Raw genomic sequence first — 25017 nt, 5'->3', positions numbered from 1 at the left:
GCTCTGTCATCAGTCCATCTATTTTTCCCACTCAGTAATTTATTTGATAACAAATCTCATGGCACTTCTCCTTTATAATTTCTTGTCTGTAACACATGGTTATCTATCATACCCAATTATGTCTCTCAGTTAATCTTTAGATGAACTTAAATTTCAAATCTTCAAAGATGTAGTGTTCCATGACTTCTGGTTATATATTCCCACCAGATGACTAGCAGTATTCAAAAGTTAGGCCCTTGTTTCAAAGGAGAAGCCTAGAGTCATTAAATTTATAATTTCTCAAAGACCATTAAGGATATCTTGCCTATTCAATTCTACACATACTGAGAGATAATATCTACAAGTCATCAATTCAGCTCAAGTTACCATCTGGACAAAAGGCAGCTTTGGTCCACTTACAGAGTTAAGCCAAACTCTTTAACCTTCTGAAGGAACGCATCATCCACAGGAAATCCCTCTTCATCATGGAATCCCTACTGGATCTTCTCTATGAAAACAGTATTCGATGAATATATGTTTCCCTGTTTTATGCCCTCTTTGATATTAAGGATCAGAGCACTGTTAAACAACATTATACTGCATTATAGCTTCCAAGGAATCCTATATAATTCTGACATATGTGCAGGCTTTTATAACATAACTTTGAAAATTCATATGTGATTTCAAGCTAACTACTTATCTTCTGTCTTTTTTTTTTAACTAGAAACTCAGTTTCTGAGAAACTCAGAACGGCGTGGCACCAAATGTACTGAATGTAGAATCAAGAACAACGTGACCTCAAGTCGTGTATATAGAACTTACTGCTTCTGTTGCTTTGGGAAAATCACCTGACCTCTCTGACCTTCAGTTTCTTCTTCTGTAAAACTCGATATTAGTTTCAAACAATAACACTTACATGGGAATAGTTCAGCTTACCACTCCTGTGAGTCCTTCCAGATTTAAAAATTTTTGCCTATTCTCTCTCTCTCACTCACTCTTACTTAGCCTATTTTCTCTCTTAGCACACACACACACACACAAACACACACACACACACACATATATTTTTTCCCTCTACATGTATTATATAAAAATAGTTCAAATGATGACAGGACCATAACTAGGAAAATGATCTGGCTTATATATTGTATATATAACATTATATGTTAGCACACAAGATTCTTGAAGGCATTTGTATTTGTATCCCCAGAACTTAGTACAGTGTCTGAAAGTCAGAAGGTCAATAAGCATTTATTAAATGCCTAAATTGTGCTAAATACTGGCACAAAAAATTTGATAAATATTTTTCATTCATTCAATATCCCTCAAGATTGTTATGAGTACATTTTTTAAATTTATGATCATTATGCAAATGTGAGTTATTATTATTATTGAACAAATTAATTTCCACTTAAATCACCTAGATTTATATAACAAGTTCTCATTTTTAGGATTAATTAATTCTATACTCTTGAAGGCCCATCTGGCAATATGGGGACAAAAACAACTAAAATTAATCTGCTTCTTCCAAACAAAAAAACAAGAAAAGAGAAAAACTATAGAGAAGCTACTTTCACATTATGAAGAATAGAAGGTAAATGTTGTACAATTATGATCAAGGAGCTCGGGTAATATAGCTCTTTTCATTGACCCAGCTGCAAATCATTTGTTTTGACAAAAGAAGAACTGAGGGACAAAAAAAATAAGCCAAAATCTTCAAGGGAAGACAACTAATTCCATCTCCCATACTATAAGAAAAACAATCATTATGTCATACGATTTAATTTTCTGAAAACATAATACAGAAAATATCAATCAAGAAAACTTGACTACACAAAAAAGGAACACCTCCAGGTCTAGAATGGCTTAGAACCAAGAAGCAAAAAAATTAAAAGTATCTTCATTAAATCTTTGGACAGAAATAAAAATCATCAAACAGAACAAAGATGTACCATATTGAAGTACTATGATTGGTCAGCTTCAATTTTTATTAAGTTCCTGCTATATGCAAAGCACTGAGCATATAAAAACAAAACCAAAAAAACCCTCAAACAGTTTACCTTATATCATCATGGAGGAGGAATAAAACGATTATGGCAACAAAGAAAAGGAGGGGGAGGAAGATGAGGATGATAAGGATGAGGAGGCAGGAAAAAAGAAATGAAGGGAAGACAGGAGGGAAGGAATGGAGGGAGAGAGGTAGGGAAGGAAGAAGAGAGGGGTAAGAGGAAGGGAGGGAGAAAGTAGAATAAAACAAAATCTTAAAGGAAGAGTCAAAAGGGAAAAGAGAAAGAGACATAGCAAATAGCCACTGCTAGCTCCAGGGCCACCATTTAGCAATAACTTTCTAGTGTAACATCTACTAGGCACAGAGTGGGCATTTTCTCTTCTTTGCCTTTCCCCTTCTCCAAAATGCACTAATACTCTTTCTAATATACATTGCTATTTGTTTACAAAATTAAATAAATGAATATTTATTGGAGGAGAAAGTAACCTTGACATGTAATTTTTTTAAATTATAACACAGATTTTCAATATCTTACTCTCTATTATGATCCTAATAGAGGTTTCTCTCATGCCAGTATCACATTCATCACCTTCAGAGAGAGATACAACGAATTTGGGACAAAACTAGGAGGATATTAACATAATTCTACAATAATATCCTTGAGTCTAATATGACAGTAAGACTTATTGCATACTTGAAAAAAATGTTAGAACTGAAGAGAAGATCTGAATTCAAGTCCAACTATTACATTTACCAGCCTTGTGACTTGGAGAAAATCACTTAAGTCATTTCTCAGTTCCACTTCCACTATAAAATAAGGATAATAAAAGCACTGATCTCCCAGAGGGTAAGTAAAGTTCTAATAAAATAATACATGAAAACAGCTCTGCAAACTTCAAAGAACTATTTAAATATCAGTAGTTATTACTATTATCCAACTCTAATTCCCATCTCTTTTTTACCTTTTTTTTTTAATGGGATGAGGGTTTTCATCCATATGCAACATGGGCTTATCAGTGTATGGCCTGAAGTCAGTGGGGACAGACATCTCCAGCTTCTCCTCTCTTTACCAAGAGAGAATTCCATCCCAGTGAGAAGGGGAGGCAGGAGATCAGAACCAGCACCTTGGTTGTTCTGGTCTCCTCAGAGAGGGAAAAAACCAGGCTAGAAATATATCTATCTGTTTCCTTAAATATGGTTAATCTAGGGGGTGTGATTTTCAGGTTCAAAATAACATCTGATAGCTGTTTCATTAATTGGGTAGAAGAAGCAGGACCCCAAGCTCTGTATCCAAGACTTGACTCCCTTCCTAACAAATACCAGTTTGACTAAGATCATACACAGTTCTGAAAAAACCTTGTTTATCCAAATCCACAGCAAAAAGAAAAAAAGAAAGGAAGGAAGGGAAGGAAGGGAGGAAGGGAGGAAGGAAGGAGAGAAGGAAAAAGGAAGGAAAGAATGAAGGAAGGAAGGAAGAGAAGGTGGGAGGGAAGGATGAAGGAAGGAAGGAAAGGAGGCAAGGCAGGAGGAAGGAAGGAAGAAAGAAAGGGAGAGAGAGAAAGAAAGAAAGAGAAAAGGAGAGACAAAAAACCATTTGCAGAAATCAATTTAAGTATTTCTTTATCTTTTCTCTCAAGACTGAAAGCCAGAAAAACTAGAAGCAACTACAGTATCTGAAGGAACTGGAAGAAGTTCAAAGGGATTCAAAAGCTCTCTATCCTCTCCTCTCACCAGACATGGCCTACTGATCTTCACAAATGAGGAGAGTCTCATACAATGGACTTTGAGACTCAGTTTACATTCAAAATAAGCTCATCGCTCTCAGATGTACTGAAAATGTTATCTGAAAGGTTTCCTCACTTAAAGTAATTAGGGTTGGCCTCCATACTTCTCAAAACTTAGAAGGTAAATTTGGGGCCACAGAAAAGGGACTGCTCAAGATTTAGAACTTTTCAGCTATTCTGGTGGTAACAGTCTGAATCACTCATCCCCTAGGACGACAGAGAGGGAGACACAGTGGTGTAGTCTAATAGAGAGGACATTTTAGTGAAAAATTATTTTATCTTTAAAAATGGGAGTAGAATAACCTAAAAATGGCTTTTAATTTGAAATCCCTCTCTCCCTCCCCACCCCACTTTGGTTTACTTAATTTCATTCTCCAAGATATAGACATGTAAACCTAAAATCAAATAATGTTTCAATTTTTCATATAGCCATTATTTAATTTAAAACAAGATGAAATTCTCAAACTGATACATTTATATACCAAGCATCTCATGACATAAGAATGAATGGAGTAATTAACTATCTCATTAAAGATTTTGATACCTTGAGCAAACACAACTTGAGTTTATGACTCTTCTATGGGAACAAAAGAACTGGTAAAAAAAAAATAGAATTAGTTGGTAGCAATAGTGTCAAACTTCAACAGAAAGGAATCCCTGCAGGCTACAGATTGACTTAGAAAACCACCAACTAACATTATCTATGGCATACTGTATTTTATCTATTTTGCTCAGCATCTTCCAATGATATTAGGATCTAGGGCAGCCATACTTGTCACAGGTTTTACAGGCCACCGAAGGCCAGTCTGACACTTCTGAATTTCACATCATTACTATATGAAAGTACAAGGAATCAGATTAAAACAATTTTAACAGTGATAATACTGATACATGAGTTAAATGGTCTGTTCAGAAAAGAATCAGCTATCCAAACTTTTCAAAATGAAAGAATAATTTAATGACATTTAATGTTAATGAATATATTGTTTAACACCTTCGGAGACATTTGAAAGTGTAAAATTGCTTTATTTTAACAAGGCTAAAAATAAGAATATCTTTCAGGGTGGCTATAATCCATTACATTTGCAATAATTGTGTTTTTATTATGTGCTTAACACATCAGTTAATGTGACATTCAAAATGGTTTCAAGCAGTATTGAATAAAAAGAGCCATGAAGAGAAGAAGAAAAAAAAAGTTGCTGAATTGCTTTGTTAGCTAGCAGGCAATTTGATGTTTTTGTACCTCTAGTTCCTTAATTCAACTGTATCTCAGCATAATGGAGGGTGTTCAAATTGCAAGTAGCTTTTACTTAGATGCCCCAGAAGACAAATACATGTAAATTTTTTTTTCAAGGGAGAAGAGGTCTGGGACTGTAATTTCATCTTCTGGAGAGCTTATGGGAAAATACTTCTACCAAGGCAGAGCATCAATTTCTCTGAAATCTCTGGTCTTTGAGAGTTCCCAGGAAGCCATGAGAGGAGTAATAATTTGATCAGGTTCACAAAGACAACAACTGTCAGAGGTTGGTCTTCCTGAGCCCATCACACTGCTTCTCCAATATAAATTAATGAAGATAAATGATCTTTAATTTCAATATATTTTTACAATTACCTTGTCTTTTTATCAAAAAATAGCTCTGTGACTTTACCAGTTCTGAATTGAAAAGGAAAAGAACAGAACCTAGTGCCTGGACTTTACCCTTTAGCCTTGGGGCAAAATGAAGTAAATACTGTCACTACTACTGAAGAGGATGTTTCATGCTCTTCCTATGGCTCCATTCACCATCTAGCCCTCAGCACAGTGGTTAGGACATAGTAACCACTGAATAAATGGGTTTTCATTCATTCAGATAAATCCCATCTTCTTCAGAAGATTGCCCTTATAGTCTCTCTTTAATCTTCAATCTCTCCTTATCTTGTGGTTTGTGCCCTACTTTCTAGAATGGAAATTTCCTGCTGATCCTTAAAAAACTCTTTCTTGAACCCTTAAGCTCTCATCTTTTGGCTTCCTCTCTTTCAGAAACCCCTAGAAAAGACTGACTGTTTCTTTTGCCTCCATTTACTTTCTTCTCCCCTAGTTCTCTGTCCTTTTCTGATGTTCTCCTTTATCACCTCACTAAAATGAATGCTTCCAAAGTTATCAATGTTCTCTCACTGACGGATTTTTCTCAGTCTTCATCTTTCACCATGTCCCTGCTGCAACAATCACTGCTGACTCTCCTCTCCTGATGGATTTTCTTTCTTTTTTTAGAAGATATCTGGAAAGGACTACATATCTGTATCAGGCATTATACTGAGTGCTTTTACAAATATTATCTCCTCTGATCCATGATGACAATAAAACCTTTGGGAGATAATGAAGTTTAATGAGAGAATGTATAGTGAGAAATCCTTGGGAACTAATGAAGTTAATGAAAAACTCTGTTGAGAGAAAAGAGCTCAGGATGGAGCTTTATAATAAACATAATATATAAAACTGAGGCAGCAAAGTGTGAATTATATCAAAGGAAGAGACTTAAGAAAAACCGATCATACAAATAGAAAAACTGATCGTACAAAAACTGATCATAAAAGAACCCAAAACTACAAAAGCCTAGAGATGAGAAACTGAGGCAATGAGAAGTTAAATTAAGCTATTATTTGAAACTGGATTTGAACTCGGACCTTCTCAACACCAAGCCCAAGGCTCTAACCATCAGAACTCATCATTTGACAAAAATTGCTGGGAAAACTGGAAGGCAATTTGCTAGAACTTAGGCATGGACCAACATCTCATACCATATACCAAGATAAGGTCAAAATAGATAAGTGATTTAGACACAAAGGATGAAATCATAAGTAAATCAGGGAAGCACAGAAAAGTTTACAATTCAGATCTATAGATGAGAGTTTGTTACTAAACAAGAGACAGGATCGTGAGAAGTAAAATGATTAACTGTAATTACATTAAATTAAAAAGGTTTTGCATAAACAAAACTAATGCAGCCAAAAATTAGAAAGAAAACATGAAATGGAGGAAAAATTTTCAAGCAAGTTTCTTTGATAAAAGCCTCATTTTTCAAATATATAGAGAACTGAGCCAAAATTATAATACTATGAGGCCATACCCAAATTGATAAATAGTCAAAGGACATAAAGAATGAAGAAATTATGGCTATCAATAATCATAGAAAAAAAGTGCTAAGTCACTGTTGATTAGAGATATGCAAATTTTAAAAACTCTGGGGTATAATCTCATACCTCAAACTGGCTAACATCATCATAGAGGAAAATGACAAATGTTGGAAAAATTGTAGAAAAACAGGGACACTAATGTGCTGTTGGGGAAATTGGGAACTAGTCCAACTATTCTGAAGAACAATTTGGAACTATATCCAAAGGGCTATAAAACTGCCTATCATTTTGACCCAGCAATATCATTAGGTTTATATCCCAAAGAGATGAATGAGAAAGGAATCTATTTATACAAAAATACTTACACTGGTTCTTTTTGTGGTGGCAAAGAACTAGAAAACAAAAGAATGTCCATCAATTAAGAAATGGTTGAACAAGTTGTGGTATAGGATTATGATAGAATGCTGTTGTGCTTTAAGAAATGATGAGCAGTATGGTTTCAGAAAAATCTGAAAATGATATGAATTGATGTGAAGTGAAATGAGTAAAATCAAGAGAACAGTGTAACCTCAAAGAGATCTTAAAGAAGGGAAAGGGACCTGTATGTGCCAAAATGTTTGTGGCAGCCCTGTTTGTAGTGACTAGAAACTGGAAAATGAATGGATGCCCATCAATTGAAGAATGGTTGGGTAAATTGTGATATATGAATGTTATGGAATATTATTGTTCTGTAAGAAATGACCAGCAGGATAAATACAGAGAGGCCTCAAGAGACTTACATGAACTGATGCTGAGTGAAGTGAGCAGGACCAGATCATTATATATGTCAACAACAATACTGTATGAAGATGTATTCTGATGGAAGTGGATTTCTTTGACAAAGAGAAGATCTAACTCAGTTTCAATTGATTAATGATGGACAGAAACAGCTACACCCAAAGAAAGAACACTGGGAAATGAATGTAAACTGTTTGCATTTTTGTTTTTCTTCCTGGGTTATTTTTACCTTCTGAATCCAATTCCTCCTGTGCAACAAGAGAACTGTTCAGTTCTGCACACATATATTGTATCTGGGATATACTGTAACCTCTTTAACATGTATAGAACAGCTTGCCATCTAGGGGAGGTGTGATGACCGCGTATTTTAAAATCAGCCGGAGTCAGGTATTCAGGTTAAGGGAAAATCTTCAATCTTCATTCTCAGTAGAGGTGAAGGGGGATCAGAGGTGAAGAGGGATTCACGATCACAGTGTGTACAGCTGAGTCAAGAAGCCAGCCAGACCAGAAGTCAGCCAGACCAGAAGCCAGCCAGCCTTTTTTCCCTGCCTTTCTTTCTGCCCCTCTGCCTCCACCCACCAAAATGGTCATTTCCTATACAACACATCAGGACTTGCACAGAGAGTGGGCAGGGGCCATTCTTTCTCCAAGCATATATATTAATAGAGTATGGTCCAAATACTATTTAGCCTCACGTGCTTGGGACCTCAGTGCATCAACTCCAGCTTCAGCCCGTTACATGGAGGGAGGGAGGGGAAAAGTCGGAACAGAAGTAAGTGCAAGGGATAATGTTGTAAAAAATTACCCAGGCATGGGTTCTGTCAATAAAAAGTTATAATTATATATATGGAGAGAGAGAGAGAGAGAGAGAGAGAGAGAGAGAGAGAGAACATTTTATACAGGGATGGTGATACAGTAATGAAAGATTTGGCTGAGGCAATTCAAAAGGATCCATGAGGAAAAATGCTATCCACCTCCAGAGAGAGAACTGATGAACTCAGTGCAGACTAAAGAATGCATTTTTTATTCTTTTTTACTTTTGTGTATGTTTTCTTTTGAACATAGCCAATACATAAATGTTTTGTATGACTTCACATGTATAATTACTATTATATTGCTTGCCTTCTCAAGGTGTGGAAAGATAGGAAGGAAATTAAATTAAAAATCAAATAAAATAAATGTTAAGGAAAGATATACATGTGATTGTGAAATATTCAGTGAACTAAATTTTTCAAATTAAAAAGACTAAATTTAGAAATCAATACTTCTCTCATATTTCAGAGAATTTTAATTAATTTCTTGTTAAAAGGCTATGCACCATTGCCCAAAATTGTTACATTTTTGCTTAATAAAAACCTTCTTAGAGCTAATGAATTGCCAATGGAATAAAAGTACTTTCCAAGCAAAAACATTTATTAAGATTAAAATTAAGGTAAATTGAGGTACAAATGTATGAGAACATTCAATTTATTGGTAAAGCTAGCAATTACTTCTCAATGGCCTGTCTCAGTGACTAAAGACTTCAAGGTAGGGCTCACCAGTCTCAATATGATTTGGGGGAAGTACAAGAGAACAAAGAACAGGAAGCATAAAACAATATGATTAGTTATAAAGTCTTAAGTATCAGAGATGATGGAAAATAATATGATTGAATGGAAGTCAGGAATACAGGACTAGCAACAACCTCTTGCTGCTATGGAAAGTTCATTGGCGGTGTCCACCTGCAAGGATAACAGTCCAGACTTTTTGAAGGACAGCCAGTCTTCACAGAGATAACAGACTTCCTGGTGCCCACCTGCATCTTGCAAGACTGATTAGTGAGACAAGAGCTCTCCCTTAACTGTATATGGGGCAGGAAGATGTGTAGATATAATATATTCCTTTGAATTAAGATGATTTATGGGACAATTTAGTTCAGAGAGGATAGTGGAACTTCTGAACTTAACTCAGAGATAAAAAAAAAAAAAAAAAAACACGTCTTAGGCAATTTTACAACATGTTAGGGGTGATACCGAAAAGAATCAATTACAAAATGGAAACAGAGTCAATTTGATTTTCTCACATCAATTTCCAGTAGTAAGAAAATTTCAGACAGTTACATATATGCCCTGAGCTTTTTCCTCATCTCCACCATAACATCTCTATTTCTATCTGAAGTTCAAAGGGAATCTTTCCACTTGGCAATGCTTTGCTTCAGTGTTTGAATGACCTCTGGTGGCTGGTAAAATCATCTCTACAAATCAATTGCTGGGGAGTTATAATTTAAGGATAACTCAAGAATTTCTCGAAAATTTACAATTAACGTGCCAACATTATGCCAAACAATAAAGGGATGTTGGAAGGAAATTTATAATTTCCTAGCATGAACCCTCATTAAAGTAATATCCATTTATTCAAAAGAATGTCATTCAAGCTATAATACTTAATCCAAAGCATCAGTATCCTGAATGAATAAAGATCCTTTTGAAAGAGAAAAGATCGTCTGAGCAAGAGTTGATCAAAATGTCACTCAATTAACTTCAAATTAGCTAAATTTTTGTTTCACTTATACAATAACTCAAGTTATACTGTAAGAACCTCCTTCTATGTCTGCTCAACAATTTTTTCCTGCTGTTATTGTTCAATCATATCCAATTCAACAAGGCCATGTAGACCAAAGATACTGGAGTCATTTAATATTTCATTTTCCAGTATGTCGCTAAGTGACTTGTTCAGGGTCACACAGCTATTAAGGGTCTGAGGCTAAATTTGAACTCAAATCCTTAGCTCACTGTGAACTTACTATTTCCTAGCATAGAACAGCTACTACAAGGGAACGCTGTGTTCCTATAGTTAATGACAAAAATCACATAAGCCCCTAAAATAATACCATGAATAACATTTAAAAAAATAACTTCAGGGGCAGCTAGGTGGCACAGTGGAGAGAGCATCAGCCCTGAAGTCAGGAGGACCTGAGTCCTAATCTGACCTCAGACACTTAACACTTCCTAGCTGTGTGTGACCCTGGGCAAGTCACTTAAACACAACTGCCTCAGCAAAACAACAACAACTTCATAGGAAACAAAATTTTACTATCAAAATAATTGTTACCCATCAAAATTATCAATTATTTCCCTGTCAGAGTTACATATTTAGGTTTCCACAAGATATTATCAAGACGTTCCATTTTGAGATATGTCTTAGACGGTTTGTATTAGAGCCTAAGTTAGTCTCTAAGTTAGTCTTCTGGGAAACTAAAACAAACCAAATTCATTGTAAATGCAAAATCAATTATAGGCTAAAAGCTCCAGTCTAATGAAGTCTGTCATCTTCTCCAAATCTAACAGTGAGACTTTCTAAGCAACACTCCCTCCTAACTATTATAAGCACAGAAGGACCTGACTTTCTCAACTAAATAAACGAAAGTATAAACTAGGTGCAAACAAGTCCTCAATAATTTGAGAGGAATAAATTACTTTGATCACTGGATGAAGGCAAATGACCCCATCTCTCCCCCCACCCAAAAAAAAAAGTCTTCCATCTGGCTAACAGCATTAGAAACAGCTCTGGATCTATGTATAACACAGTTAAGATCCATTCTGAAAAAGGAGGACTTATTATCACCCTCCAGGGACCTCATTAGGTAGATAGCCCCTTAGAGGTACAGGTAGAGAAGTACTCCCAAAATGGGAGAGCTCTATGAGAATTAGCTCATTTTCTAAATATCAATGGAGTTTCTAAATATCTAAAGATCAACCACATGTGAGTGATTAACATTTGGCTGGGGATTCTAAACTAACTACTTTTTTTCTAGAAAAAACACGGCCCATTGATAAAAGGAAGCTTTCAAAGCACAAAGAATTTTAGCCCTTGGAGCACCTATGTTTCACTATGCAAACCATCCAGTAACTGCATATTCTCAAGTTTTCATGTGAATGTAGTATTATGGAAGACATGAACAGTTACTAAAGATGCCTCTTAGGGATATTTGGGAAGAAGTGATTCTACTTAAAGAATCCCCTCCCCAGAGGTAAAGTGGGGTAAATTACATCACATGAAGAGACAAAAATGACCTATTACAACTGAGGGAAAGAAGGGTGGAGGATGGGCATTGTATGAATCTTAACTCTTATCAAAGAGAGAATATCAGATATACTTGGTATCATAGAAAAACTTGTCTCATCCTATACTAGGAGAAAAGAAAAAAGAAAGGGGAGATATTAGAAGGGAGAACAGAAGCAGTAGGTGAAAGGGAGGAGGGGCTGTAAAAGAGGAGGGTAGACTGAGGGATATGATGGTGAGAAGCAAAATAGTGGGGAGGAGGGAAAGTGGGAAAGAAAAGAGAAAAGTTAGAGAAAATAAGATGGGGGGAAATACAGAGTTAGTAATTTTAATTATGAATGTTAATTGCATGAACTCTCCCATAAAATGAAAGCAGAGAGCAGATTGGATTAAAAGCCAGAATCCGATAATTTTTTGTTTACAAGAAACGCATTTAAATCAGAGTGATACATACAGAGTAAAGTTAAAAGGTAAAAAGCTGAAGAAGAATCTATTATGCTTCAACTGAAGTTTAAAACAAAGTTTAAAAAAAGCAAGGATAATATTCTCAGATAAAGCAAAAGCAAAAATAGATCTAATTAAAAGACATAAGGAAAGAAACTATATCTTTCTAAAGAGCACCATAGATAATATGCTAAACATATATGCACCAAAATGGTATAGCATCCAAGTTCCTATAGGAGAAGTTAAGAAAGCTGCAAGAAGAAATTGGCAGCAAAATTATACCAGTAGGGGATCTCGACCTCACAATCAGAATTAGATAAATCAAACTACAAAATAAACAAGAAAGAAATTAAGGAGGTAAACAGAATTTTAGAAAAGCTAAGTACCTTTGGAAAAGACTGAATGGGGACAAAAAGGAATATACTTTTATCTCGACAGTACATGCAACCTAGACAAAAATTGGCCATGTATTAAGGCATAAAATCCTCAAAATCAAAGGCAAAAAGGCAGAAATAGCAAATGCATCTTTTTAAGATCATGATGCAATAAAAATTACATGCAATAAAGGGCCAGGGAAAAACAGACCAAAAATTAATTGGAAACTAAATAATCTAATCCTAAAGAACAAGTGAGTAAAAGAACAAACCATAGAAATTATCAATAATTTCATCCAAGAGAATACAATAATGAGACAACATACCAAAATTTATGGGATGCAGCCAAAGCAGTTCTTAGGGGACATTTTATATCTCTAGTTGCTTACTTGAATAAAATAGAGAAAGAAAACATCAATGAATTGGACATGCAACTAAAAAAAGCTTTAAAAAAAAGGAACAAATTTAAAACTCTCAATTAAATACAAAATTTGAAATTTTGAAAATAAAAGGGGAGATCAATAAAATTGAAAGTAAAAAAATTATTGAACTAATAAACAAAAAGAATTGGTTTTATGAAAAAAAATAAATAATATTTTAGTTAATTTGATTAGAAAAAGGAAAGAAAAAAACCAAACTGCTAATATCTAAAATGAAAAGGGTAAATTTTCTACCAATGAAGAGAAAATTAGAACAATAATTAGATGCTCTTTTGCTCAACTGGTATGCCAATAAACCTGATAATCTAAGTGAAATGGATGAATACTTACAAAAATATAGATTGTCCAGATTAACAGAGAAGGAAATAAATTACTTAAATAGTTCCATTTTAAAAAAGAAATTGAACAAGCTATTAATCAATTCCCTAAGAAAAAATCTCCAAGGCCAGATGTATTTATATGTGAATTCTGCCAAACATTTAAAGAACAATTAATTCCATTACTATGCAAACTATTTGGAAAAATAGGGAAAGAAGTCCTACCAAATTCCTTTTATGACACAAATATGATGCGGTTACCTAAACCAGGTACGGTCAAAACAGAGAAAGAAAAGTATAAACCAATTTCCCTAATGAATATTGATGCAAAAATTTTAAATAAAATATCAACAAGTTATGCTCAGGATAATATACCATAACCAAGTAGAATTTATACCAGGAGTACAGGGCTGGTTCAATATTAAGGAGACTGTTAGCATAATTGACTTTATCAATAACCAAATTAACAATAATCATATGATTTTTCTCAATAGATACAGAAAAAGCATTTGGCAAAATCTAACACCCATTACTATTAAAAACATTAGAGAGTATATGAATAAATGGAATTTTTCTTAAAATGGTAGCATTTATTTAAAACCATCAGCAAGTGTCATATGGAATGGCGATAAACTAGAACCATTCCTAATAAGATCAAGGGTGAAACAAGGCTGCCCACTTTTACTATTTCTATTCAATATTATATTTAAAATGTTAGATTTAGCAATAAGAAAAAGAAATTAAAAGAATTGGAGTAAGCAATGAGGAAATAAAATTATCACTATTTTCAGATGATATGATGATACTTAGAGAATCCTTGAGAATCAGCCAAAAACTACTAAAAACAATTAACATCTTTAACAAAGTTTCGGGCTACAAAATAAATACACATAAGTCATCAGCATTTCTATATGTTATCAACAAAGTCCAGCAGCAAGAAATACGAAAAAGAAATTCCATTTAAAATAAATGGAGATAATATAAAATATTTGGGAGACTACCTGCTAAGACAAAGTCAAAAATTATATGAACATAATTACAAAACACTTTCTACACAAATAAAGTCAGATCTAAACAAATGAAAGAATATCAAGTGCTAATGGGGAGGTTGAGCTAATATACTAAAAAATAACAATTCTACCTAAATTAATCTACTTATTATTAATCTACAACAATCAAACTCCCACAAAAACTACTATACAGAGCTAGAAAAAAAAATAACAAATTTTACCTGAAAGAACAAAAGGTCAAGAATTTCAAGGGAATTAATGGAGAAAAAAAGCAAAAGATGGTGGCTTAACTGGACCAGACCTAAAACTATATTATAAAGCAGTGGTCATCAAAAATATTTGTACTGGCTAAAAAATAGAGTAGCTGATCAGTGAAATAAGTTAGGTTCACAAGGCATAATAGTAACTGTAGTAATCTAGTGTTTGACAAACCCAAAGTTCTAGGATAAGAACTTATTATATGACAAAAATCGTTGAGAAAATTGGAAATTATTAGCATTGCAGAAACTAGGCTTGACCAACACCTAACCAAGATAAGGTCAAAACTGGTTCATAATTTAGACATAAAGAGTGATACTATGAGCAAATTCAAAGAACAAAGGACAGTTTACCTCTCAGATCCATGGAGAAGGAAGGAATTTATGGCTAAAGAAGAAGTAGAGTACAGTATGAAATGCAAAATGGATAATTTTGATTATATTAAATTCAAAAGTTTTTGTACAAACAAAATTATTGCACTAAGATTAGAAGGGAAGCAGAAAACTGGGGGAAAAAATCTTCATATCCAAGGCTTCTGATAAAGGCCTTATTTCTAAATTACATAGAAAATTGACTCAAATTTGTAAGAAAATAAGCCATTTTCTGATTGATAAATGGCCAAAGGATATAAATAGACAATTTTCAGATTAAGAAACTGAAACCATTTCTAGTTATATGAAAAGGTGTTCTAAATCATTACTGCTCAAAGAAATAGAAATTAAAACAACTCTGAGGTACCATTACATACCTCTCAGATTGACTAAGATGACAGGAAAAGATAATGATGAATGTTGGAGGGGATGTGGGAAAAGTGGAACACTAATACATTGTTGGTGGAGTTGTGAACTGATCTAACCATTCTGGAGAGCAATTTAGAACTATAGCCAAAGGGTTATCAAACTGTACATACCCTTTGATCTATCAATATCTCTACTGGGCCTGTATCCAAAGAGATCATAAAAAAAGAGAAAAAGACCCAAATGTCTAAAAATATTTGTAGCAGCCCTTTTTGTAGTGGTAAGGAACTGGAAACTGAATAGATGCCCATCAATTGGGGAATGGCTGAATAAGTTATGATATATGAATATTATGGAATATTATCTTTCCATAAGAAATAATGAGCAGGATGATTTCAGAGGGGCCTGAAGAGACTTACATGAACTGATGCTGAGTGAAGTGGGCAGAATTAAGTGAACATTGTACACAGCAACAGCAAGAATATGTGACAACCAACTGTGATGTCCTTAGTTCTTTTCAATAATGAGGTGATTCAGGCCAATTCTAATAAACTTGTGATAGAGAGACATCTGCACCCAGAAAGAGGACCATGGAGACTGAATGTCGATCACTATATAGTTTTTTTCTACCTTTTTTGTTATTTGCCTGCTTTTTTCCCTCATTTTTTCTCTTTTTGATCTGGTTTTTCTTGTACAGCATTAAAAATGTGAAAATATGTATAGAAGAATTATACAAGTTTAACATATATTGAATTACTTGCTATTCTAGGGGAGGGGATGGAAAAAGGAAGGGAGAAAACTTTGGAACAGAAGGTTTTTACAAGGGTGAATGTTGAAAACTATCTTTGCATGTATTTTGAAACTAAAAAGCCATTATTTAAAAAAAAAAATCTCTCACCCAAATGGTAAACAACTTTTATAAAATAAACAAAAAATTCCAGAGAGACAATTCTACTCATCCAAAACCAGGTTTGCTAATGGTGATTAGATAATATACTTTTGAGCTAAATATAATGATGATCACTAGAGTTATCAGGTATTTTAAACACACACACACATACACACACCCCAGATGTTTCAGTAATCTATGACCTCAGCAAACTGGAACCAAAAATATGCTTAACCATGTTTCATCTTTCAAAATAATTTCATTCTTGCTTTCTGATTCCAAGAGCATATGCCTGAAGTAATAATACAGACTTTAGTTGAACATGTGTAACAAATATCAGAAAATGATGAACTGCTTCATTATGAAGGAACAGATTAAAGCTAACTGAAATAAAGGCCTGTTAATAATCAGGATCCTTGATAAGAAAAGTCACAAATTTCTTCGAATAACTCGAGTTGCTATTTTTTTTCTCAAGGGATAGAAGCTATAAGCAAAATTGATTCACCATCATCCACTAATGGGAAAACAAAAGAAATAATCTATTTGTTTTCTTATTTTTTGAACTAGTTTGTACATATTTGTTGAGTACAAAACACAGTGCACTTAAAAAATTAATCAGAATTCAAAAAAAAAGACTGTTTCCCTTAGAATACAAGCTTCCTAAGAGATAGAAACCTGTTTTACCTTGGGGTCTGAGTTTTTGGGGTTTTTATTGGTGGGGGAGGGGAGAAGGGATTGTTTGTTTGATGTGTCACAGTGCTTAACACTCTATGTGCATAAATCATGACATAGAGGGAAAGACACTATACCTCTGATTTCATTGATTGGGGAACTTAATAATAATGAAATTTTACTTTCTAATGGAGATCAACACCTGCTTTGAAACTTTTAGTCTAAGAAGTTGTTTGGATCACTGAGAGGTCAAGTGATTTACCTGAATCACAAACAAAGACTGTGTTAGAAGCACAGTTTGAATATAGCTCCTCCTAGCTTTCAGATCAGATCTCTATCCTTCAGATTCCATGCTGCCTCTCTTCTATACTTTTATGTTCTAAATAGAAATATATATACAATCCAATAAGGTCATGAAATAGTCACATCCAAAAAGCAACAAAGCAACATATAACTCTTCTATTCTCCAAAAATAGTTGTTTTTTTTTTTGTTTGTTTTTTGTTTTTTGTTTTTTTTGCCAAGGCAATTGGGGTTAAGTGACTTGCCCAGGATCACACAGGTAGGAAGTGTTAAGTGTCTGAGGTCAGATTTGAACTCAGGTCCTCCTGACTTCAGGGCTGGTGCTCTATCTACTGCGCCACCTAGCTGCCCCCAAAAGTAGTTTTAAAAGGGGGGGAAACAAGTTCTTTAAGAGATTAATCATTATTGGTACATGGGAAACCATATAATTTAATATAACAATGTATCTGTGATCTCATCAATAGTTTACTCCCTCCAACAATACAGATCATAACAAAACAAAAGAGAAGCTAGAGTTCAAATAATTTCCATAAATATGATTACATGATGATTCAATGACTTTCCATCTATGTGAGAATTTGACTATGGAGAAAATTTTAAATCTTTAAATTTTTAGTACTTAGTAATTTAGTACTATAAATTTAGTAATTTAGTAATTTAAATTTTAGTAATTTTAATTTACTAATATAGTGTATTTAGTAATATAAATACAATCTGGAAGGTTTCTTATGCAGCAATATTTCTTATGCATTTACTATGGGCAGGCAGTGAGCACTTGAGAAGATAATAAAACAACTATTATACTGGTCCTAAATATATCTTGCTTTAAACTTGAGTGGGTCTATATCATTTTTCAGAATATTTAAACAGGCCAGTGATCTCAATAATGTGGGTAGTTGCTCCAAAAGAGGTCACAACGCATTTTCATTTATTCTGTGCAATTCTTATCCATGATTTCTCAGTAATCTTCATAGGGAATCTGCCCAACAAATGGATGTCTTGTCTGAGTCTTTTTTTTTTTTTTTTTTTTTTTTTTTTTTTTTTTTTTGTATTCCATGGATAACAGTGCTAATACTCAGGCAGTCTATCCACCTGTTCTTGCTACATATCCAGCCCTACATCTTTTCTAAGCCTACATTTCTTCAATATTCTTTCTGCCACTTTTTGTTCTCCTATTACTACGATGTGTCTTCCCTTTAACTTTTGCTATTATAGACAGCCATCTCAGCCACTTACTACTAACTACATGAAACCAAGTGAGGTACTTAACCCCTCTCTAAATGAACTAAAACCACTTCTTCATCTACAAAATGGGAACTAGATGTAGAAATGACTTCATAGGATTGTTGTAAGGATCAAATGAAAACATGCATGAAGAAGTGCTTTGGAAACATTTAAGCATTATATAAATTTCAGTTATTATTATTTTCTCATTCTCATCTTTTGGTATTAGATTATTATTATCTTTTCTTTTTGTATGGAATTCATATAATAAGAATCCTAGAACAAGTCATTACGCTACACAAATGGATTAAATAACTACTTTCTATAGCTGCATAAAAGCTCTGGAATGGCAGTTCATGCTCTTTAGCTTCACTGAAAAAGTCTTTGGGACCACTGTAATAGCTGACAGGATAACTGGGATGATATGGACCAATCCTTGTTGGTCTTGTGCTACATCTCTGTATTTTGAAAGTTTTTCATTCAATCTTTCTCTGGTGATTATATGTATTTAGTATAGTTAAATTTATCAAAAACATGGCTCTTGTGCTTTTATGAATCACTGTTATATTCAGGAGATTGTGGACAAAAGTTCTTCCCATAATAATAATCTAGCTCCAATGAAGATTTTTTTGTTTACTAAATCCATCAGACTCTTTTGAGATCTGTATTTACAGTCAGGAATCTGTCATTTGTTAGTATATGAAATACAGAGAGCTTCTGAGGTATAATTCTAGCTTTCTCTGCCAAGGACTAGTTAGTAATCTATTCCAGCAGGAATAGCACACTTAGTCTTACCCACCTGTTTTTCCTGTTTTCAAGTTCTAGCATTTCTGCTTCCTCATTACTGCATTATTCCATCAATATTGCATTGAGGTCCACTGCCATTGATAATTAACATAGGCATTTATAAAAAAGCTAACAGAATTGGCCCATTTCTTGTTTGCTTCTTATCTTTTCAGTATCTTTAAATGCCTCTTGGATGAGCTCAACATCAAGCTCCTATCTATCAACAAAGCTAAGTGACTTACCAAGAACTGAATAAAATGAGTCTGCTATCCCTAGGGATATTCAAACAATCAACAGAGTGGAGCAAATTTTATTTATGCCATCTGAAATGACTGCTTAGTCATTTCATCAATTAAGTAACATTCCTCTGTATCAATACATGAAATAACTGGTTGCACTAAGACGATATTTTTAGTAAATAATTAATTGACAATTCTCCTTATGTTACTATTATGAGCTAACAAAGAAATTTATTCTGCTTCAAGAATTTATTGTAAAAATTCAAATGAAAATTCCATTGTTCTCACTAGTTTTCAATTATTTAGTTATTACCAAGTACCATAGCAGTAATACAAGAATAACTGTTAATAGTACCTTCATCATGGCACACAATTTCCTGTTACTCTTCCATAACTTACTCTTTAACAATGGTGGTAACTCCAACACAGACTGGTATGGGTCAAATTATTGGTTTAATAGTGTTTCATTATAAACTCATTTTTCACAACAACTTGAAGAAAATCTAAGTAGAAGTTAATAAAAACTGTGTAAATTTCAGTTAGCTAATAAATCAATATGCTTATTAACCTTTCACAATATGAAAGTAAGAAAAGAAAAATTACCTCACTGACAGGCACATTTTCTTGGAGTTCAATTGTATGAGATGCCAGCAATCCAATCACCCGGGCAACCTTGGCCCGTCTGTGAATTGACAAAGATTAGTTGGCCTCTGAAGAAAAAAAAACTGAAAAGAAGCTTAAGTATCTAAGAATTTATTAGTGGCACTGGATGAATATCAACCAGTAAGTAATATTCATTATGAATTACTATACACAACAACATAGATCTGAAAGAGCCACAAAGCATTTGTGTAACACTAATGTATAACATTTTGCCAATCTCAGTTATAAAAGCTCTCTTCAGAATTTGAATAACTGAAATAAAGGTGAAAGGCACTAGGGATCCTTATCCTTCTGTGCTGACTGATAAGACATTTGCTTCAATCATGTCACCTCAAAACCAACCTAAAGAAAGGTTATAAGTTCAAGGAGAAAAAAGAGGGACTGCTCCCAAACTAGGTATTGTTATCTTTATAAACAAATGCTATAAAAACAGTACAAGCATTTATTCAGTGTCTCCCTCCCATGTGCTCAGCCTCCTACAAGGGGCTAGACAGACAAAGACAGAAATGGTTGTTTCTTCAATTGGGGGACACAATATGCAGATGAATGAGCCCATATAAAATAAATACAACTTTAATTTGTGGAAGGAAGGACACTAGCAGCTGGGGCTGGGTGGGGGTGAGGGCAAGAAGGATAAAGCTTTCTGGTAGAAGGAGGACTCAGGACTGGAGGTGGAGGCACAAGTGAAAGGCACAGAGATAGGAGGTGGTGTGTCCTTTTTGTGACACTATGGAAGGAAAGTGTAGACCTCGAAAGAAAGGGGGGAAGGGAAGAGGAATGGAAGAGAGAGGAAATACTGTTGTAGGCAAGCTGAATTTCAGGGGCCTGAGAAGTTAGAGATCCAAAAGGCAGCGGGCAATACAAGAATGGAACTTGGGAAACAGAATGTTTAACAAAACAATATTTCACTGAATTTATTTCATTTCATGTATTGTTTTTTATTTAGCATCTTGAATTTATTCATAAAGTATTAAATGTTCAGAAAATGACTTTCAAAACCTAGTGCTGACATCCACTCCCTCGGAACCCAGCTCAGGCCAACCCCAACTAGTAGATCTCTTTACATCTTCAAAATTACTACAATATTGAGTGTTTTGCACATTAAACGTAATTAACTGAGTATATGTGGCTTCCAGCCAGTAAAAGTAAGCTCCCTGAAGACAAGCCTTGCTCTGTTTCTAGCTTGTGTATCTCCTACAATATACTGATACTTAAGTATGTGAGTAGAAAGAATAAATAAGTGAACAAAAGACATTCCCAGGAGGCGAGGTGGTGGGTAGAGATCACACACTTTACACAAGAAGCTAACTTACTCCCAGGACTAAATGATCATACTGAGAAAAGGGCAATTTAAACCATTATCCTTAAACATACAAAGATGGCTCAACAGCTGATGCAAATTCTAAAATTGAAGACAATTTTGTCTTCATGTCCCATGCAAAAGATAATTTTGAAATAACTTACAATAGTAAGCACTGAAGGTTTATTATAAGTCTTTTAAAAGATTAAAAATAACATGTTTCTTGCAGAGTTTAATGTTCTTTGAGGCACCTGCCATTCTGTGAATGTACAGTCAATATAAAGTAATAAAAGTGATAACATAGTGAGAAATAATGCTTAAGAAAATGAAAATGTTACTTACATATCCCAATTTGGAGCTGCTCGGAGCTGCTGGATTAGCAATGGCAACTAGGATAAAAAAAAAGTCAAAACAGACATTTTATAAGCCAATATGAAGAATGCATGGGAACAGATAAGTTTTCCACTTGAAGATAGCTTTGTATCCAGTTAAAACATGAACTTCTCCATAAAACACTATGGGGATTTAAGGATATATGAGGGCTAAGCATGGGAATTATAGAAAAACACAAAATTAAGAATGAGAGTTTCTTTTTTAAAATTTCAATAGCATTTTATTTTTCTAATTACATGTAAAGATAATTTTCAACATTCATTTTTCTAAGGCTCTGAATTCCAAATATTTTTCTTCCTCCCTCCCCAAAACAGCAATCTGATGTAGGTTATACATGCACAATCATTTTAGTCATGTTGTGAAAGAGAAAATCAGAATCAAAGGAAAAAACCATGAAGGGAAAAAAGCAAAAAAAAAAAAAAAAGTGAAAACAGTATGCTTTAATCCACAGTCTCCATATTTCTCTCTCTGGACGTAAATACATTTTAAATCTCAAGTCTATTGGAATTGTCTCAGATAAACAAATTGCTGGGAAAAGCCAAGTATATCATAGTTGATCATCATACAATCTTGCTATTACTGTGTACAATGTTCTCTTGGTTCTGCTCACTTTACTCAGCATCAGTTTATGTAAGTCTTGCCAAGCTTTTCTGAAATTAGCCTATTCATCATTTCTTATAGAACAATAATATTCCATTACATTCATGTGCCATAACTTATTCAGTCATTCACCAATTGATGGGCATCTACTCAATTTCTAATACTTTGCCACCACAAAAATAGCTTCTACAAACATTTTTGTACATTGGATCCTCTCTCCTTTTTTTGATATCTTTGGAATACAGACTCATAATAGTGGTTCTGCTGGGTCAAAAGGCATGCACGATTTAACAGCCCTTTAGGCATTCTTCCAAATTGCTCTCCAGAATGGTTGGATCAGTTCACAACTCCACCAAAGATGCAATAGAGATCCAGTTTTCCCACAGCCCTCCAACATTTATAATTACTTTTTCCTGTCATCTTAACCAATCTGATAGGTGTGAGGTATTATCTCAGAGCTGTTTTAACTTATATTTCTTTAATCAATAGTGGTTTAGAGCATTTTATATTGCTATAAATGTCTTTAATTTCTTCATCTGAAAATTATCTGTTCATATCCTTAGGCTTTAATCAATTAATGGGTAATCAATTGGGGAATGACTTATGGAATGAGAGAGTTTCAATTCCCTCCTATACATTAAAATTTTCTACTAAAATAATAGTATCCTGAAAGTGAACATACAGACATTCTTTCAGCCCAACAAGGATTTCTCAGAACAACTGGAAGAAACTTTGACTTAGTCATAATGCACAAGTGTGCCAATGACAGGAGACAAATTAAGAATTATCACTTTCAATCACTTCCAATGTGGGGCTTTATAACAAAATTCTACCTGCAAGAAGATTTGATAAAGAAAATAGAAACATTACAATCAAAAAATTAACAGAGAAAATAACTGAATTCAGCCAAGTTCTAGGATAAAATCTTTTTGTATTACTGTTTAATAGTAACAAAAATTTTTGAAGAAAAGAAGCTTGTCTCACAATGACAACAAAAATCATGAAATCTTTGGGAATTAACCAAACAAGGAATACACAGGAACTATACAAGAACTATAAAACTATAATGAAAGAAGACCTATACAAATGCAAGGACTTTCAGTGTTTATGAATAGGATGAATTAATGTTAGAAAAAAGACAAAACATATCAAGAGAATTTCCATGTTTAATACCCATTAAAATACCAAGGTTTCTGCGTATAGAACTAGATGCAACCATAACAACCTTATCTGGAAAAACAATGGGAAGGAATATTGAAGGTCACGTAAAAAAGAAAAGCTGACTAATGAAGGAAGGTTGGCGTTCCCAAACTACAAAAGGATTGTTAACATCAAAACTCTCTGGCACTAAAGAAAAAATAGAGAAGTTCATCAATGGGACAGAACAGATACAGCTAATGTTAAACCAAATCTATTCAAAAGATGAGCGTGTGACAAAACTTTAAAAAATAACAACTGAGGGAAGGATCAGTATTCAATATGTACTTTGGCAAAAGTGGTAGGCAATTTGATGGAAAAGGGATTGGATCCTCATGTTAGTCATGACTACAGCAAATTTCAGCTGAATGAGAAGCTCAAATAAAAGAACTCTTGAAAAGATAGAAGAAAAATATTATCAAGTATTTATCTCAACTGTGGAAAGGATTCTGTTCCCTTTTTTCACTTTTTCTGCTTTTTTTAAAATTTAATTATTTCTAACAAATGGATATACTATACTAGAAAAATTATCATATAAGAAAAAATATAATTAAATGAAAAATATTTGTAGGAAATATAACTAAAAACTGACATCCAAAACATATAAGGAACTGTTGAAAAATCCCAATTATAAGTTCCAGTTCACAACACAAAAATATCTACCAAAAAAAAATGTGTAGTTTTATCACAACATAAAAATATCTACCTTTTTATGAAGGTAGTTTTTAAAAGAACAAACATAAATTTTAATAATTACTTGAAAAATTGTCCAACTTCACTTATAACCACAGTTGCAATTAAAACAATCTTTGAGGGGGATGGAGCCAAGATGGAGGAGTATAGGCAGGGATTCATCTGAACTCTCCCAAATTCCCCTCCAAACAATTTAAAATAACACTTCAAAATGAATTCTGGAGCAGCAGAACCAACAAATGTACAGAGTAAAACAGTTGTCCAGCCCAGGACAACTTACAAGGTCTATATAAGCAGGGTGAGAGTGGAGCACACTCCAGCACAGGGAGCATGCAGCAGGCCATGGGGGCAACTGACTGTAGAGGCAGCTAGCCTCTAGCTCCTAGCACTAAGTGCAGGATTCTGTTACATTGCTCCCAAGTAGTTCTAGATCACAGTCCCAGTAGTAGGAGAACAATTGGAAATAGGGACCCTCATCACAGTCAAAGAATGGAAAATAGTGTTTGTGGTCACTCAGACCAGAGCACAGGCCAGGAGAGCATTGACCATATCTCTCCTTACATCATACCACCTATGATGAAAAATACTATTTACCTCCAGAGAAAGAACTGATGGAATCTGAATGCAAACTGAAGCATATTTTTTTTCACTTTTTTTTGAAGGGTTTTTTTGCTCTGTGTTTTCCTTTGTAACATGATTAATATAGAAATATGTTTTGCGTGACCCCAGGTATAACTTGTAGCAAATTACGTGGAGGGAGGAGGGAAGGGGGAAAAA

At 34.1% G+C, this 25017-nt stretch overlaps 1 protein-coding gene across 7 annotated transcripts in view; it reads right to left on the bottom strand.

Moving 5' to 3' along the window:
* ULK4 (unc-51 like kinase 4) overlaps positions 1-25017 on the bottom strand; it is a 627906-nt gene that overhangs the window by 556189 nt on the left and 46700 nt on the right. For all 7 annotated transcript variants that reach the window (XM_031940060.1, XM_031940061.1, XM_031940057.1 and 4 more), the window contains exons 15-16: positions 21700-21746; positions 19998-20076 (exon numbers count right to left, since the gene is read on the bottom strand). In XM_031940060.1, coding sequence (XP_031795920.1) covers positions 19998-20076; positions 21700-21746 — 126 coding nt within the window. The remainder of the gene's footprint in view (positions 1-19997; positions 20077-21699; positions 21747-25017) is intronic.

This window comes from Sarcophilus harrisii, chromosome 5, assembly GCF_902635505.1.
Source record: "Sarcophilus harrisii chromosome 5, mSarHar1.11, whole genome shotgun sequence".
Taxonomy (NCBI): domain Eukaryota; kingdom Metazoa; phylum Chordata; class Mammalia; order Dasyuromorphia; family Dasyuridae; genus Sarcophilus; species Sarcophilus harrisii.
This window is presented reverse-complemented; position numbering and strand designations above follow the sequence as displayed.